Source organism: Mangifera indica, chromosome 6 (assembly GCF_011075055.1).
Source record: "Mangifera indica cultivar Alphonso chromosome 6, CATAS_Mindica_2.1, whole genome shotgun sequence".
Lineage (NCBI taxonomy): Eukaryota > Viridiplantae > Streptophyta > Magnoliopsida > Sapindales > Anacardiaceae > Mangifera > Mangifera indica.
Window position 1 is genome coordinate 13,389,773 of NC_058142.1, and position 16,985 is coordinate 13,406,757.

A 16,985-nucleotide genomic window follows, 5' to 3' on the forward strand; every position below is an offset into this window, starting at 1 on the left:
GGAAGGATAATTTTGGTATTTTAAGAAAAGTCATGGGCATTTGTGCTTAAGAATAATGAATTCGCGTATTTTTGCTTGAAAATAGTGATTTGGACATTTTTGCTTAATTGGAGGGTATTTTGGCTACTTTTAATAATTTTCCTTATATTTTCTACACCTATGTCAGGGCCCATTCCGTTGAAGATGTTAGATTTTGGGTGGAGTGTACAAGCCTTAGGTTGGGTGGGAAAGTTAGTTGGTCCATTTTTATGCATAAAACCAAAAAAAAAAAAAACATATTGAAATGAACCTTTACAATCTGTTTCCGACAGCCACCCATGCACTGCTACCCATTTAAAGATAAAGTTTGATAACCCTTATCATTTTCTAGTATTTTTTTTACACTTTGTTCCCTCTGGTGGGTTTAGTTTTATCTACTCAGATCTGGGTTTTTTTTGGTTGGAGATTGATTGATTCAGGAGTAAGTTTCAGGTGCGTTTTTGATAGTTATGAGTTTTTTTTAAAGTTGTGTGTTTAGCTTGTGGATTGTTTGGCGGTTTGATGGACATGTTGGAGGCGAATTTGTGATTTTTTTTTTCATGCATTTGTATGTTTTTTTTGTTGTTGAATGTTCTCTGGTTATTGTTATTCAATTGGGATTTGTGTGAGGAAGTTTGGTGATGGAGAAGTTGCAATGCAGGCAAGTAAGGAGTCTGTTTTTTTTGGTGATAATGTTTGTGTTTATTAGAATTGGTGAAGCTCAATCTCAGTCTTTTCTGATAAATTGTGGGGCAAATTCTAGTGTTAATATAGATGGCAGGAAGTGGGTTGGTGATTTGGTCCGTAATAGCAATGTCAGTTTCAGTTCTACTGGTATGGCTGCCTCTACTGACTCATTGAGTGGTGATTCAATCTATGAACCAATTTATAAATCCGCTAGAATTTTCAAAGATGGATTGAACTATACAGTAGAAGTAATTCCGGGCAACTATATTGTTAGGCTCCATTTCTGTCCCATTCCCCTTGAGGATTTGAATGTCAATGATTCATTGTTTGGTGCTGCGGCGAATGGCCTAAAATTGTTGTCTCAGTTAAGTGTTCCTGGTGAGATTGCACACAAGAACTTGTACTTACAAAGTTCAGGTGAAAATGCAAGTTCATTGTCTTTGATTAAGGAGTATGTATTGGGGATCAAGTTGGATGTGCTTGTGATTGAGCTTATCCCTAGTGAAGGATCTTTCGGGTTTATAAACGCCATAGAGGTTGTCCCTGTGGTAGACAGGCTTTTTGAAGACACAATTCAGAAAGTGGCCGGAAATGACATGGATTTTAATTTGAGTGGTCGAGGGATTGAAACCATGTATAGGTTAAATGTTGGGGGTCCAGAGATCAAACCTAGTCAGGATTCAGATCTCTGGAGAATGTGGGAGGTTGATTCGAGCTACATGATCACAGCAAATGCTGGGGTCGAAATCCGTAACAGTTCTAACATTACCTATGCCTCTATGAATGATTCTTCATTGGCTCCTCTCCTTGTTTATGAAACTGCAAGAACAATGTCCAACACTGAAGTCTTGGAAAAGAGGTTCAACATGTCATGGAAATTTGAAGTAGATCCTGATTTTGACTACGTAGTTCGATTGCATTTTTGTGAACTGCTCTATGATAGTGCAAACGAGAGGATTTTCAAAATCTACATAAACAATAGGACTGCAGCAAATACTTTTGATGTCTTTGCGCGGGCAGGGGGAAGGAACAGAGCGTATCATCAAGATTACTTTGATGCTGTGTCTTCTAAGACTTACACACTCTGGATTCAGTTGGGTCCTGATACTGCAGCTGGTGCTTCAGGAACCGATGCTCTCTTGAGTGGGCTTGAGATTTTCAAGCTGAGCCGAAATGGGAATCTTGCATATGTAGAAAAATATGATTCTGCAGGGAATTCAGTCAGCCGTTCAAAGAGCTGGATTCTTTGGGTAGGAATTGGAGCAGGTATAGCTTCTGCTGTCATTCTTGCAGCTGTATTTACTCTTGTCTTCTATATCCGTAAAAACCGGAGAGACAAAAGTAGTGACATGAAAAACAACTCTCCTGGGTGGAGGCCACTGTTCCTTCACAAAGGCATTGTAAATAGCACTGCTAATGCCAAGGGAACAGGAAGCCAAAATCCAAATGGATCTACATCCTCTACTAGATCTGGCAAGCGATTTACATTGGCAGAGATTCGTTGTGCAACTAATAATTTTGATGAAAGTTTAGTGATTGGAGTGGGAGGCTTTGGTAAGGTGTACAAAGGGGAGATTGAAGACGGCTCTCTTGCAGCAATTAAACGTGCAAACCCTCAATCTGAACAAGGGCTGGCTGAATTTGAAACAGAAATCGAGATGCTTTCGAGGCTCAGACATAGACATCTAGTCTCCTTGATTGGGTTCTGTGAAGAACAGAATGAGATGATTTTGGTCTACGAGTACATGGCTAATGGGACTCTCAGAAGCCATCTATTTGGGAGTGATCTTCCTCCTTTGACTTGGAAACAGAGATTAGATGTGTGTATCGGTGCTGCACGGGGACTTCATTACCTCCATACAGGAGCAGAGCAAGGGATAATCCACAGGGACATTAAGACAACCAACATCCTATTAGATGAGAACTTTGTCGCGAAGATGTCTGATTTTGGGTTGTCAAAAACCGGTCCTTCCATGGAGCACACACATGTTAGTACTGCAGTGAAAGGAAGTTTTGGATATCTTGACCCAGAATATTTCAGGAGACAACAGTTGACTGAGAAATCTGATGTCTACTCATTTGGTGTAGTGTTGTTCGAAGTGGTTTGTGCACGAGCTGTCATAAATCCGACGTTGCCAAAAGATCAGATCAATCTTGCAGAATGGGCAATGAAATGGCAGAGGCAAAGATCACTCGAAACCATTATCGATCCGCATCTCAAAGGGAATCTTTCTCTAGAGTCATTGGAAAAGTTTGGGGAGATTGCTGAAAAGTGTCTCGATGACGAGCGAAAGAACCGCCCTACAATGGGGGAAGTTTTGTGGCACTTAGAGTATGTCTTGCAACTGCAAGAAGCTTGGATGCATGCCAACGATAGAGAAAATTCATTTTCGGGTTGTCAGGCTTTGGCAGAGGTAGAAGAAGAGAGAGAGATCAGAAACGGCAAAGAAGTTCCGACTTTAGATGAAGAAAAGAGCAAATGAGACGTGGGTTTTCCAGTGAGCTTGTTCAGATGTATTCATTTACAGTTTTAATACATTTCTAAATTCTTTATATTTGTTTGATGAATTCAATATGAATTTTTGAATTCTTTGTAATATAGCAACTGTTATTACAGTCGTCAGTTTTCTAAATTGTGGAGGCAAATTTGATTATTAGCTTATACAATTTCTTGATCAATGTGAATGGGAGCTTCTTCATTATCACTCCAGATTCTCAGTTCCTAATTGCATATTGCTAGAGAGAAATAATATTTTGCTACAACTCCATAAATAATCCAAACTGGATTTTTAAGGACTTATACCAAACTTAAACACAAATGCAATATGTTACAGGAAAACATTGCCACCGAACATAAGATATCTTAATGCAACAACATATCAGTTATTACCCAAACACGATAAAAATCTGAAACAGTTCACAAAGATTTATTTGCTGTTCACACAGATTGCAAAGACTTGAATCACCTTTGCTGTGCCATACACTTGTCGAGAAGGTCTCGAGATCAAATGGCAAGCTTACCTGCAATGCTGCTGCCACAGAGCTGCTTCACTGCCTCGAAGCTTTCATTGTTGAGTGACACAGCACTCAGATATTTAAGTAAGGCCTCCTCAGTAACTTGATTGAATTCATACTTTGACCTGAACAAGAAATACCCACCACATTCCCAAGCTGAAAGGTTGACTGAGGCTGTTGGTTTCTGCAGCAGTAGACATTAAGTCATCACCATTTACCAATCAAAAGAAAAGATCCTCCAGCATTATACAAACTTCACACAAGGAAGCCGTTACCAGCAATTTTCATAAATGTATCAGAATATTAAAAAAATATATTTAAAAAAGGGAATTTAAGCATTCCAACCCAGAAGCAGGCCACAAATTCCACTGTATCAAACAACAGCATTATTTTTCCAGAGATTGAAGCTTAAACAAAAGTGCAAGAGAACCAATCACTATATGATATTATAAATGCAATGCAGAATCAATTTTCCCGGCATTCCAGAGTTAGAATATAAAGAAATTAACAATGATTATTCTATCAATAATATGGAAGCAGGGTTTAACCTATGATAGTACAGATGAGTCAGAAATGCAAAAGATGCATACTGTAGTTCTTACTATTTCTTTCTGTTCTTTCCTTTAAATAAGTGACATTTATCACTATTTTCCTGTAAAAACAACACTGACTAGTCAATGCTAAAAAAAATTGTCATGAACATAAGTATTTAATCATTTAGATCTTTTTAAAATTGAACATATATGCAGTATCAAGCTTTCAGCAATATAGAAGAATAATCAACTAAAATTAAACGAAAAAATCACTTTTAAAAAAATTAAACCCTGTCCTTTTTGTCATCACACTTCAAGTTATCAATAATTTCTTTTTTTCTAAGTGACAAGAAACTTGTATAGCCATAAATTTGCTCAGTTACTCTCAGCTCAGACCAAGACAAAAACTGACAATGCGTTAAGTTTATAATTGAATGCCCATTTTTTGCATGAAGAAATAGAAAAAAATTTATCCTCATAATAAGAGTAGATCTTTTGTTACCTGAAAAAACAAGAAAATCTTTTTGCCAAGATCAGATATTAGAAGATTATGAGGAATATTCTTTTCCCATAAATAAGAGCATATATCAGAAATAGCCTCCACCATAATCTTAACATTGCAGTCGTGCTGAAAGAGGAGAGTCTTAATAGGGTAGTCTGTCACAGTACCAATACAAATTCCTCCCTGCTCATCACTAAAGAAAGTATCAACAGGCATGTGCTCCACAGGCAAATGATTTGGAAAGTAGCAGCCCTACAACACCGGAGGATAAAAAAATTTTATGGTAAGTGCAAATCACACTCAAGAAGAAAGAATTTGACCACTGGAATAAAAATTTTAGAATGTAAGCAAGAATCTAGCATACTAAATAATGTCTTATTGAGCATAGTTCACATGAAAAATGGAACTGACAAAATGTCTTCACCTCCAACCGTATTCTACAAAACTCAGAATGTGATACACATATAACTTATTTTGATGATATAGAATACAAATGCCTGATGAAAATTCAAATTCTCTTACTTTTACATTTGATGCTCATGCTAAAAAAGCCTGTCCAAATAAGGAACAGTCACATTCACATCACAATGATTTTTTCTCTTTTTTTGATAACCCAGAAACCCCCAAACTCACTTGAAATGCTTAATCTTGAAACAACCCCCACCAAACAATAATATTTTTGGGGAGCAGAAAAAATAGGCATCATTTCATCAGCAGCTAGATGACCCTGAGAATTGAACACCAGACATTGGGAACCAATGACATTCCTCATCACTCTCAAACAAACCCTCCAGATAAGATTTTAAATTACAAATAAAACCCCCTTCATTTAAACATGCGGTCATGAGACTCTGATGAGCATTTGGTAAAGTAAAAGTTTCATTGATATCCATTGAAGTTTATCCTAATTACAACATATACTCCTGGTTCTAGAAGTAGGCAGCAATCCTCTTTATGTTTGAAAATCATCATAAACCTCAAAAAATTTTAGAGGATTCACCTAGTTTATCAAGGAATTAGCTATATTCAAATTTGCAATGAATCTTCAGTCCCAAAAATGTTATTCTCATCCTTAACAACAAAAAAGATAAAAAGGCAGAGTAAACTAACAGTCCCAACTAATAATCTTATCTTATGAAACATAATTTAGAAATTATGATTCCAAAATTACAGTACTATCAGTGATTATTAGCTAGAAGATGCAAGCAAAAAAAAAAAAAGAAACCAACTGTTTTGAAGTTCATACCTGAAAATACATATGAGAAGCACCAGCACTAGAGCAATCATAGAACAAGCGGAAAGAATGGTTATTTATTTCAGCAGTAAACCTCAACATCATTTCCAAGTATGTTGAATCCAAATAAAGTCTGCTAGGACCATAAGGTACCAGGAAGACATGGCCATATTCCAGTGGGGTTGCCTTAAAAACCAAGCAGAGAAATCAGATTGTTAAAATGAGTGATTCAAACTCCACATTCATTGATAGCGATAAACATCTATAGCAGATTAACAATTTGTTAGGTATTACAGCCAAATGACAAAACACCAGCACCAAAAACAGTTTTTTGATATTTTGGCAACTACTATATCCTTTTGAGTACAAAATAAAAGAAAAATCAAGCAGATAAAACTACATCAAAATGGTTGTTATCATCTAATCAGGACATATAATGGACATAGCGGTAAACCCATCTACCAGAAAATTTTCACTTAGGTAATATGATACTGTACATAAACTAATAGACATAGTCATCCTTACATTTGCAAGAATCAAGATGGCACCATTAGGCACAGCAGCTAAAGGAATGAACTGGGAGTTCATATTGTCACTGCTTGCAACACAAAAGAGTAATTCTTCAGGGTGGTTGATTCTGTGAGACAAAAATGAATCTCTTTGATGACAGACTTTACTGTCCTCAGTTTTTGATAGAATATTCATGCTCCTCTCCTCATTCAATTGAGCAAAAAAATTTTCTCTACCACTGATGACCTGCAGAAATTACCAATAATGATAAGCAACTTAACCGCAATTTCAATCTTTATTTAAAAAAATAAAAAAACCAACAGTTTGTTTCATAAGAACACTAAGGCAGCTTAAACTACCTTAATTTCAGACGTCGTCACATCATATCTGAAATAACCTTTCCACATCCGCTCTTCCCACTGAAAGTAGTTCAAATGCATTTAGCAATTGCAGCTAGACCCCAAGAGGTATGGGTTTATGTTAATTCAATACCTGAGCAAGCAAAAGAGTATCCAATATACTATGTTCTTCTTCAGGATTGCTTAAAAGTCCTCCAGAGGAAGCCTTCTCAACAAGAGATTGGGTACCTAAGTTGTAAGTAGGGGTTTTGACACCTGTTGAAATTCTTCAGATATCAAAAACTTATAAAAAGAAAACAGAAGAATATTTTGCCTTAAATGTTTAGTGGCCAACACTTCAAGTATAGAAAACAATCATATGAACTATCCATTAGGTTACACAAATGAGTAGAAATGGTACGTATTTTCATCAAAATACGGTGTAGTTGTAAATATCCATTAAGGAGAACTAATAAAAATTACTTATGTTATATCCCTGCTGCTACTTAAAATAATTTTCGTTTTCAGGTAACAGGGTCTCTAATCTTATAGTATTTTCTAATATAAGCAAACAGTGAGAAAAATAATGCCAGCTAGACATCCATGTAAGTATAACCATCTACTTTTACTGCATACCAGAGCATACAGGTGTCTCATTTTGTAAATTTTCAGTTCATAATCAAAGTAGAAAGAGGAGAGGGTGGTTGTTAAGTGTGTCACACAAGCAAGTTTCCAGCAGTTGAAAGCAAGCAAATAATATGATATAAGAATCAGAAACACACTAAAATAAATTATACATAGGCCAACTAAATGAACAAAAACAAGCTGAAATAACCTTGAAAAGATTTTAAGTCTTCTGCTGCTGCAGACTTTGGCAGAATTCTGTTATGTTGAAATTGCTTGATGGTAATCATGCTCAAATAAAAAATATCAGTATACTGATAGCAAACTGAAAAAATTCGAATAGAATGCCAGTACAATGTTTTGAGGTTAGATCTACTGGATGCCCATATTAGCACCCACCACCAGCAAGGTAAGTAAGATCTGCGGGATGCCCACCGGCTGAAGGTAAGGCACCACGACCACCGTGAAATGAAGGGGACGCAATCAAGAACTTAGGAAAAGCTTGCACACATTCTTTGCCCCCTTTAATCTTAATACGAGTCTCTCTTGTTAGAGCCGTGTTTGAATAGATGAAGCCAGCTAACTGGCCAGCAGATCACCTTCTGTCTTCAAATCCTAAAAGACAACTTAAAAAGGGAAAAAAAACAAAGTAAATTAGCAGATCAATTTATTCTCCAATCTTTAAAAATTTGAATGCATGAAACACAATCCTCTTTTCAACTCCAAAGGACCATAGAATAGAAAGAAAAGAAAATAGAAAGTGGAAATAATTTCCCCATATCTTATTTATGCAAAAAATTATCTGAACTCGACTTAAACTAAAAAGAATTTTCACAAAAAAATTTATAGGAAATCAATGAAAGCTAAATCTTCATTACCACTATAGCCACACAATCAAAGTGAACCGCCCATCATCATACTTACAACTCCCTTTTTGTTATAAATTTTTATATCAATCTGTACACCAATGCATAAACTTATTCTATTTTCAGTTATAATTAAATATATAAGACTCTACAAATTTCAATTCTAAACTCTAAAATTTTGCCAACCAGCACCCCCAATTGAGAAAAACCATGAAATTTGCTACAATTTTTATTTTCTCTCTTTTCATATATTCACAATTACTCAACAACAATCAGAAAGCAAGTCATATAAATTCTAATTTTCAAATTTCAGTACATCAGCCATAAAAAAAAAAAAAAAAAAAAAAAACAAGAGACTGATTACATACCTCTAGCTTATACACAGAAAATTCACTTATCCGAGAAATTTCAAAACCGCTCAACAACAGAACAACATCTGCATTTCAGATCAATTATACTAAATTAATCATTCAGTAATTCATAATTTAATAAACTTTAACAATTCAACAAAACGTACCTCAAAATTCGTGATCTGCAAAACAAAGATTTCATATTAGCAAGCCTAATTAATTTATAGACGAAATGAATAAATTCAGCGTAAATTTTGTGTGTTTATTTGTTTATCTCGTGATGACGTAGCTTGATTTGGCTGACTGGTCAAAATCTACATTTTTTTAATCGAATGAAAATTTGACACGTGTTAGATACAACGAAGCAGAAGAAACTCGTTGCTGAATATTCGATCACGCTGAACGTATTGTACCTAAGTCGGTCAGTGCTTCATATACATGTACATTCCATGGACTCATTTGGAATATTCTTGTCATCAACCGTTGGTTGAGACTTTGAAAGTCGTACTCAAAGAAGGTTGAGATTGATAGTGGATCGAATCGAAATTAAAAAGAGGTAATGTTAGATTAATTTAAGATCACCAGTTAAAATTTAAATTTAATTAAAAAAAATTTAAATTATAACTATGTTTTCTTACTTCAAAAGGGTTCATATCTTGGAGTGATAAGAAATAGAGATGCATAGCTATATCTGTATCGGAAGCCTAGTATATAGTCTGTTCAATAAATGTGTAAAAAAATGTTTTGTTAAAAAGATTTTTTGTGAATCTAAGTAAACAAGACGATATTGCCGAAACAATAGTTGTCTGTTGAAATAAAATATCTTAATTTTTTATAAGATAACCAAATATATCGACATTAGACATAACATAATAAGAGACTCCATTTCCAAGAGGGAAATGAACGTACAATATAATTCTATATATTGTATGGTCATTGATCCTTTGACTAAGATTCTTCCAAGAAAAATATTTCTTACACATGTTAAATTTTTTGGATTGCATAGATTATGATTGATAAATATTAAGCTTATATATATATATATTGTATTGGTGAAATAACGTTGAAAACCATGAATTTAAGTTTATTTTATGTTTTGAATTTACGTTCCGAAATTCTTGGGTTTTCACTGTATACACATCGTTTTTAGCTTAATAAGATAGGAATGTCATACAAGTTAAAGATTGGCTTATTCACATGAGCAATTGTCTTTGGCGCTGAGAGAGCGAGCAAAGATGAGACATTATTCTTGAGAAATGTAATGCTAAGAGAGCATACTAATAGGAGACAAATTTCTCAAGAAAAGATTTATCAAAGTTTAAAATGTCGCTTTGATGATTGATTAAGATGAGGTCATGAATAGATACATTTGAAAATGAGCGATTTGGATTCCCTACGTCCAAATAACTTATGAATGTCAGATGTGAGTTCTTAATATAGCTAAATACCTGCAAGTGTAAAGATGATTAAAAACTCAGATTAGACGATAGGTATAACGATTGAACTAAGATATGCATAATGTTGTGAATGACATTTGAGAAAATATACACTACAACACATGTTTTATACCATGTGTGCATAAGTAAAACTACAAGTTAAAGTAGTGAAATGATGAATTTTTGCTCTCTAACTGTGTGAGACTTTATAAATGTTACCTTATGTTGGTACCCTTTGACTCTTTACTGTTGTTCGATATTTACTCTTAGTGTAGCTATCTTAGCTTAGAACCTATGACTATGTATGATTCGTTCTATGGAACATAACCAGAAAAGCAGCTAAGTTTAAATTGAAAATTTCGTGTAAAGAGGAAGACTTACATGTTATGTGTATCATTGGTCAATCAATCATGTCACTCATATAGAGATTGAACTTGATCATGAATACATAGAAAAATAACATAATGACAAATGAAGGATTAAAGGGAGCTAGTGTTATCAAGTAAGTATAGGGTGCTACAAACCTAACACTTTATTTTTGTTTTCGGATTGAAGCAACTATGTTATTTCTAACAGATGCATAGTTTTTTTTAGCTCCCAAGTATAGGTTGCTCGCGAGGTCGCATTACACATTTGCAAGTATGAAACGTACTACTATATGATATTTTTGTGGCTAAGTATTTGGTTTAGATCTTCCGTCATGTGTGAGTGGGAGATATTGGATTCGGATCCACCCATAATAGGTCGACCTGACCCGGTTTAATATAACTACTAAGAGCAATTATGAGATGCAGTTGGAGAGTAGTTGGACATATATAAATTGTCCAAACTGCCTCTCTATGTACATAACGTTATTTTTCCAGAGAAAAAGAACTCTCCTTTTTTCTCCTACCAATGTAATACACAAATTCTGTCTCCTTAATTGAAAATCAGTACATGGGCAAATGACGTCGTGGAAATAGACTAACGTCGATACCTTACACCGTATTCGAAAAAGTTTCATCAAAAAATTACTCTGAGTATGCAAATCTCTATTTATAGATTTCACAAAATTTGATCCTGACATGTTTAATTATTTCCACCATCACTGTCATGTCACAACAGTGACACAACTTTTTCAAATCTTAATATGCAATCGATAACTTCAATCAACAAATTTATAAAATTTTCAAAACTGCCTAGAAACATTCCAAAAAGATTTTATTGGAAGAAAAAGGCCTATATTCTACAATTCTAGTGCAAGGATGTTGCCTTCAGAAACAACTTCAGCCACACTCCTATATAACTTGAAAATTATATATAATATCTATGCTACTCCCTCTAAATACAAAAGCAAAATGCTACCTAGAAGCGTTAGGCTAACTTTGTTGTAAAAAGGAAACATAATTATAAAGTTAGGTGGCTAAGAAGGAAAGAGATTTGGCTTATCATTAGAGTGATTAGAATGAAGAGTAACCATAGTAGGGACAACAATGTTAAGTTGTATACTAATTGGTGATTTTATTTTTTTTTGTATAGAATTGGATTAATAAGTAGATTGTTTTTGTAAATGCAAAATTATGTGATAATGTGATTGTGAATGTCTCTCTTTTTGAACTATATTTTTGTAAGAACTTTGATAGAATTTCTAAAAATAATAATAAGTTTCAAATATATTGGTTGTATTGTCCTAGGTAGTTTGTTGTTAGTTTTGCTATCTTTTCCATAAGGGAAAGGTAATCATAGTTTGTTCATGTTTCTAACTCTAATACATAGTATGATTTTTATAAATTTTAACAACTTTTTATGAGAATGGATAATATATGTAGTATTATTTTATCTTTCTTGAAATAGTACAATAACAAAATACAAAAGACATAACTGCTAGATTAGTAAAATTAAATTAAAAACTAAAAACTCATAAAATTACAAATTGTTATAAACAGTCTAACAGTTATTGTCTGTTTTGGGCTTTAGGCCCTCACGGCTTTAAAACGCGTCTATTGAGTTAAGGGCTTCTAACCCCTGCTTATAGACAAGCTCAGTAGACAAAACATGAGCAATGTGGGACTTCAGGTCACAACACACCCCCTATCACTATCGTGCTGATAACGTGTTATAAATAGTCCAACAGATATTGTCTGTTTTGGACTTCAAGCCCTCACGGTTTTATTACGCGTCTATTAAGTTAAGAGTTTCTGACCCCTACTTATATACAAGCTCAGTAGATAGAACATGAGCGATGTGGGACTTCAGGTCACAACATAAATCAAATTCTTATAATGCGACTCCGAATATCAATCATATATTAAAATTCATCACATCATCAATTATAAAATCAAAAAAGCTTATATATTTTAGTCATTGATAATGTTAAGAAAATAAAAATACGCAAAAAAAAAAAAAAAAAGCCAAAGAAAGTATTGTCTTATCTTGTCTCAAATTGTGAGATTTATATTTCCAATACCATTTTATTAACTGAATCTCATTCTATATGAATTGTAGACTTAGAAGTCATAGACTATATAGCTCGTGATATAAGAGCTTTTGTGGAATCTTATCGAATACCAAGAAAAACACAATAGATTTATATGGGTAATAACACAAAAGTATAAGTAAAAGAAATGGGTATATGCAAATTAGTTTTACACAGTGGTCAACCTTTTACCTACATGAAGTCTTATATACTCCAGAAATTTGACAAAATTTGATCTATTAGAATACAATTTATTTTTCTCTCAGAACTTGGTTAAAATTTATTATGGTACTATATATTATGGATCTGGATTTCTGTCAAAAGGTTTTATAGTGTTAGACACTTTATTATGTAATTATGATAATTTTATTAGTTTTTTGTTATTTGTAACTTCTAATAGTCTGGATGTGGATGCAAATAAATGATATGCTAAATTATGACATATTAGCCAAGATAAAATGAATAAATTGGCTTGTGAAGGTTTATTGAGACATATCACAAAATTAGATCCATTTGTTTGTGAGCATTGTTTAATAAGAAAAACTATTAGAAAACTTTTCGACAAAGCTATTAGAGTTGAGTTTCCTTTGCAACTTATACACTTATTTATTTGTGGTCTTATGAATGTCAGAGCTAGAAAATTTGCATTCTATTTCATCACTTTTATAGATGATTATTCAAGTTTTGATCATGTCTATTTGATTTTTTGTAAGTTAAAAGTAATAAATTGCTTTAAACATTATATAAATGAAGTTGAGAATCAGTTAGATAGGAAAATAAAAGTCTTGAGAACTGATCGAGGTCATAAATATTTATCCATTGAATTTAAAGAATTACGTAGTGAAAAGGAATTGTACAACAATTAATGATTCTGAGAATTTCACAACAAAATGGTGTAATAGAGATAAAAAACCAAACTTTGTTAGAAATAGTTAGGTCTATGATGACGCAAGCAAATCTTCTAATTTCGTATTGGGGAGATCCTCTGTTTACTGTGACTTATATACTTAATCAAGTGCCCACTAAGTTAGTTACTTTTATTCATTATGAGTTATAGACAAATAGAAAACCTGATTTAATATGATGTGATTCTAAGGATAAGCAGAATACATCCATGACACCTCTCATAAATTTGAAAAATTGGGACCAAGAGGAAAGAAATGTATCTTTATAAGATACTGAGAACACTCTAAAGGGTACTGTTCATAAAGAAAGACTTTGATAGAAGAATGACTGAAATAGAATCTAAAGATATGACATTCATAGAGGATGACTTTCCTAACGGGGGTGACATTGATAAAAGTCTTTATCTATGTGAGATAGAAAAGGAATAAAGAAAAGGTACATCTCAATTATCATTAGTTATGTCACAAGAAATAATGTTTTTACTTGTTTCAGATAGTAGGAGCAATGAAATTGAACTCCAACCTATTCTAGAAGTGGAGCAAAGATTTTTAATTGCGTAAGAGCAAACGTCCTAGAATCCTTAAACGACGTTTTGAAATTGAAAACGAACTTGTCATAACTGCTCTTCTTGAAGACAAAGAATCTAAAATTATTAATGAAACTCTATCATCTCTTGATAAGAAAATATGGCAATAAACATTAGAGAAAAAAATGAAATTTATGAAAATTAACCAAGTCGAGAGTTTGGTGGACTTACCGTTTGCTTGAAAACTTATTGGGAATAAATAGATTCTCAAAATTAAACATAAGATAGATGGCTTAATAGACAAATACAAAGCTCGTCTTGTCACGAAAGGCTATACCCAACAAAAAGGGATTAATTACAAAGAAACTTTTTCGTCTGTTATGAGATTTACTTTAATTCGTGTAATTTTAGCTATAGTAGCACATTTAGATCTAGAATTGCATCCAATGGATGTTAAGACTGTTTTCCTTAATGAAGAACTTGACGAAGAGATCCATATGAATTAACCTATAGGTTTCGTGGTAAAAGACCAAGAGCGCAAAATATGCAAGCTCAAAGATCAATGTATGACCTGAAACAGTCATCAAGACAATGATACTTATAATTCCATAAGACTATATTGTCTTATAATTTTAAGATGTTAAAACAAGACTATTATGTCTATGTGAAAAGGTCTAATTACAAGTTTGCAGTTTTATCTCTTTATATGATGATGCATTGATAGTTGGGAGTGACTTGAAGTATGCGATGATCATTAAAAATTGACTATCCACAAATTTTGAGATGAAGACATGGGTGAAGCATATTATATTTTGGGTATTAAAATCAAAAGGGATCGTTCTAAGAAATTTTTGACTTTATCACAAGAGCATTATATCCAAAAGATTCAAGAATGATTCAATATAAAAACTATAAACCTGTAGATAATTTTGTGTTAAAAGGCAATTTGTTAAGCCAAGACATGTGTCCAAAAACTCAAAACAAGAGAAATGAAATGTACTTAGTACTTTATTCAAATGCGCTTAGAAGTTTCATGTACTTTATGATGTGTACTCACCTTAATATTTGTTTCACTGTTGGGTTGGTTAGTCGATATCAATCGAACCCTAGAAAAGAACACTAGAAGGTTGTCAATAGGCAATTTGTTAAGCCAAGACATGTGTCTGAAACTCAAAACAAGAGAAATGAAATGTACTTAGTACTTTATTCAAATGCGGTTAGAAGTTTCATGTACTCTATGATGTGTACTCACCTTAATATTTGTTTCACTGTTAGATTGGTTAGTCGATATCAATCGAACCCTGGAAAAGAATACTAGAAGGTTGTTAATAGGATATTGAGATATCTGAAAGACACTGTGGATTACTGCTTATACTATTAAGGATTAGATTTGCATATTATTAGCTACTTGAATGCTAACTCAGTTGATGATTTAGACCAACACAAATCAACTTTGGCCTATGCTTTCTTACTGTAAAAGGGCATCATATCTTGAAGCAATAAGAAACAGATATGCATAGTCTTATCCACAATGAAAGTCGAATTTGTACTTTGTTTTGCACCTATGCAAAAAGTTGTTTAGCTAAGAAGATTTTTCAAGAATTTGGGTTACAGGACAAAGCAGTTGGTCTGATAGTCATACATTGTAATAATCAAGTTGCGATAGATCTCAAATTTTATAATAAAACCAAACATATTGACATAGATATAACTTTGTTAGAGACATCATTTTGAGGAAGGAAGTGATTGTACGATATACTTTTACGTATAATATGGTTATTGATCCTTTAACCAAACCGATTCTGAGAAATGTATATTTTACGCATGTTAAATCTCTGGTTTATGTCGAATATGATAGATAAATTGTTGAGTATATATTGTATTTGTAACACAACATTGAAAATCAAAGAATTCAATTTTTGCCTTTATTCACATGTCTGAATTCTTGGTGTTTCTCTATATACACATTATTTTGAAAGCTCAGCAAGATTATAATGTCACACAACTTTGAGATTGACTCACTCACACAAGTAATCGTCTTTAATGTTGAGAGAGCATGTAAAGTAAGACATATTATTTGAAATTGATGGCTCTAGGTGAGCACATATAAAAAGAGAAGAACTACTTAAAAAATGAATTATTATTATTAGACATGTCTCCCTGATGATTAATCAAGACAAGGTCATGAATCGATGAATTTAGCAATGACCGGTTTGGATTCCCCATATCCAAATAATTTATGAATGTCAGATGTGAGTTCTTAATATACAGTAATACCTACAAGATTGAAGAGATAATTAAGAACTCAAGTTAAGAATTGGGCACAACAACTGAACTAAGATTTATACAGTATTGGTAATGACATTTGAAAAAATACATATTGGAGCATATGATTCATGTCATGTGTGATTAAGTAAGACGACCATTTAAAGTGGTGAAATGATGAATCCCTGCTCACTTACTGTGTGAGACTTTATGAGGATTATCTGATATTGGTACATTTAGACTCTTTATTGTTATTTGATGTTTACTTTTAGTGTTGCAATTTTAGCTTGACACCTATGATCACACACGATTCGGTTAATAGAATATGACCAGAAAAGTAGGTAAGTTTAAATTAAGAATTTCGAATAGAAGAGAAAGACTTATATATTACGTGTGTCTATTGATCGGTCGATCATGTCACTCATATGGGAGAATAGACTTAATCATGGATACATAGGAAAATAATGTTTTTATCATTTTATTCTGGTTGAAGCAACTATGGGAAAATAACACAATAACAAATGAGAGATTAAAGAGAGCTAGTATTATTGAGTAAATCTAGGGTGCTGTGAAACTAATATTTTATCATTTTATTCTGGTTAAAGCAACTATGTTATTCTTAATAAATGCATAGTAAATTAGCTCTCAAGTATAGGTTGCTCGCAATGTCACACAACACATTTACTAGTATGAATTGTTGTACTCTATGAGATTTCTGTA

General features: G+C 33.2%; 2 protein-coding genes across 2 annotated transcripts; one reads left to right on the plus strand and one right to left on the minus strand.

Moving 5' to 3' along the window:
* Positions 1-267: 267 nt before the first annotated feature.
* LOC123218810 (probable receptor-like protein kinase At1g30570) lies at positions 268-3,410 on the plus strand. The gene has a single exon (XM_044640449.1). It carries the CDS (start codon positions 660-662, stop codon positions 3,186-3,188), a length of 2,529 nt encoding a protein of 842 aa, XP_044496384.1. The 5' UTR covers positions 268-659; the 3' UTR covers positions 3,189-3,410.
* A 63-nt stretch (positions 3,411-3,473) lies between these two features.
* LOC123218811 (GDP-L-galactose phosphorylase 1-like) lies at positions 3,474-9,000 on the minus strand. Its single transcript, XM_044640450.1, has 9 exons — positions 8,845-9,000; positions 8,696-8,763; positions 7,673-8,087; positions 6,992-7,113; positions 6,859-6,918; positions 6,515-6,745; positions 6,002-6,175; positions 4,756-5,007; positions 3,474-3,904 (listed from the first exon to the last, which is right to left on the minus strand). Exons 3-9 carry the CDS (start codon positions 7,749-7,751, stop codon positions 3,710-3,712), a joined length of 1,113 nt encoding a protein of 370 aa, XP_044496385.1. The 5' UTR covers positions 7,752-8,087; positions 8,696-8,763; positions 8,845-9,000; the 3' UTR covers positions 3,474-3,709.
* Positions 9,001-16,985: the final 7,985 nt, after the last annotated feature.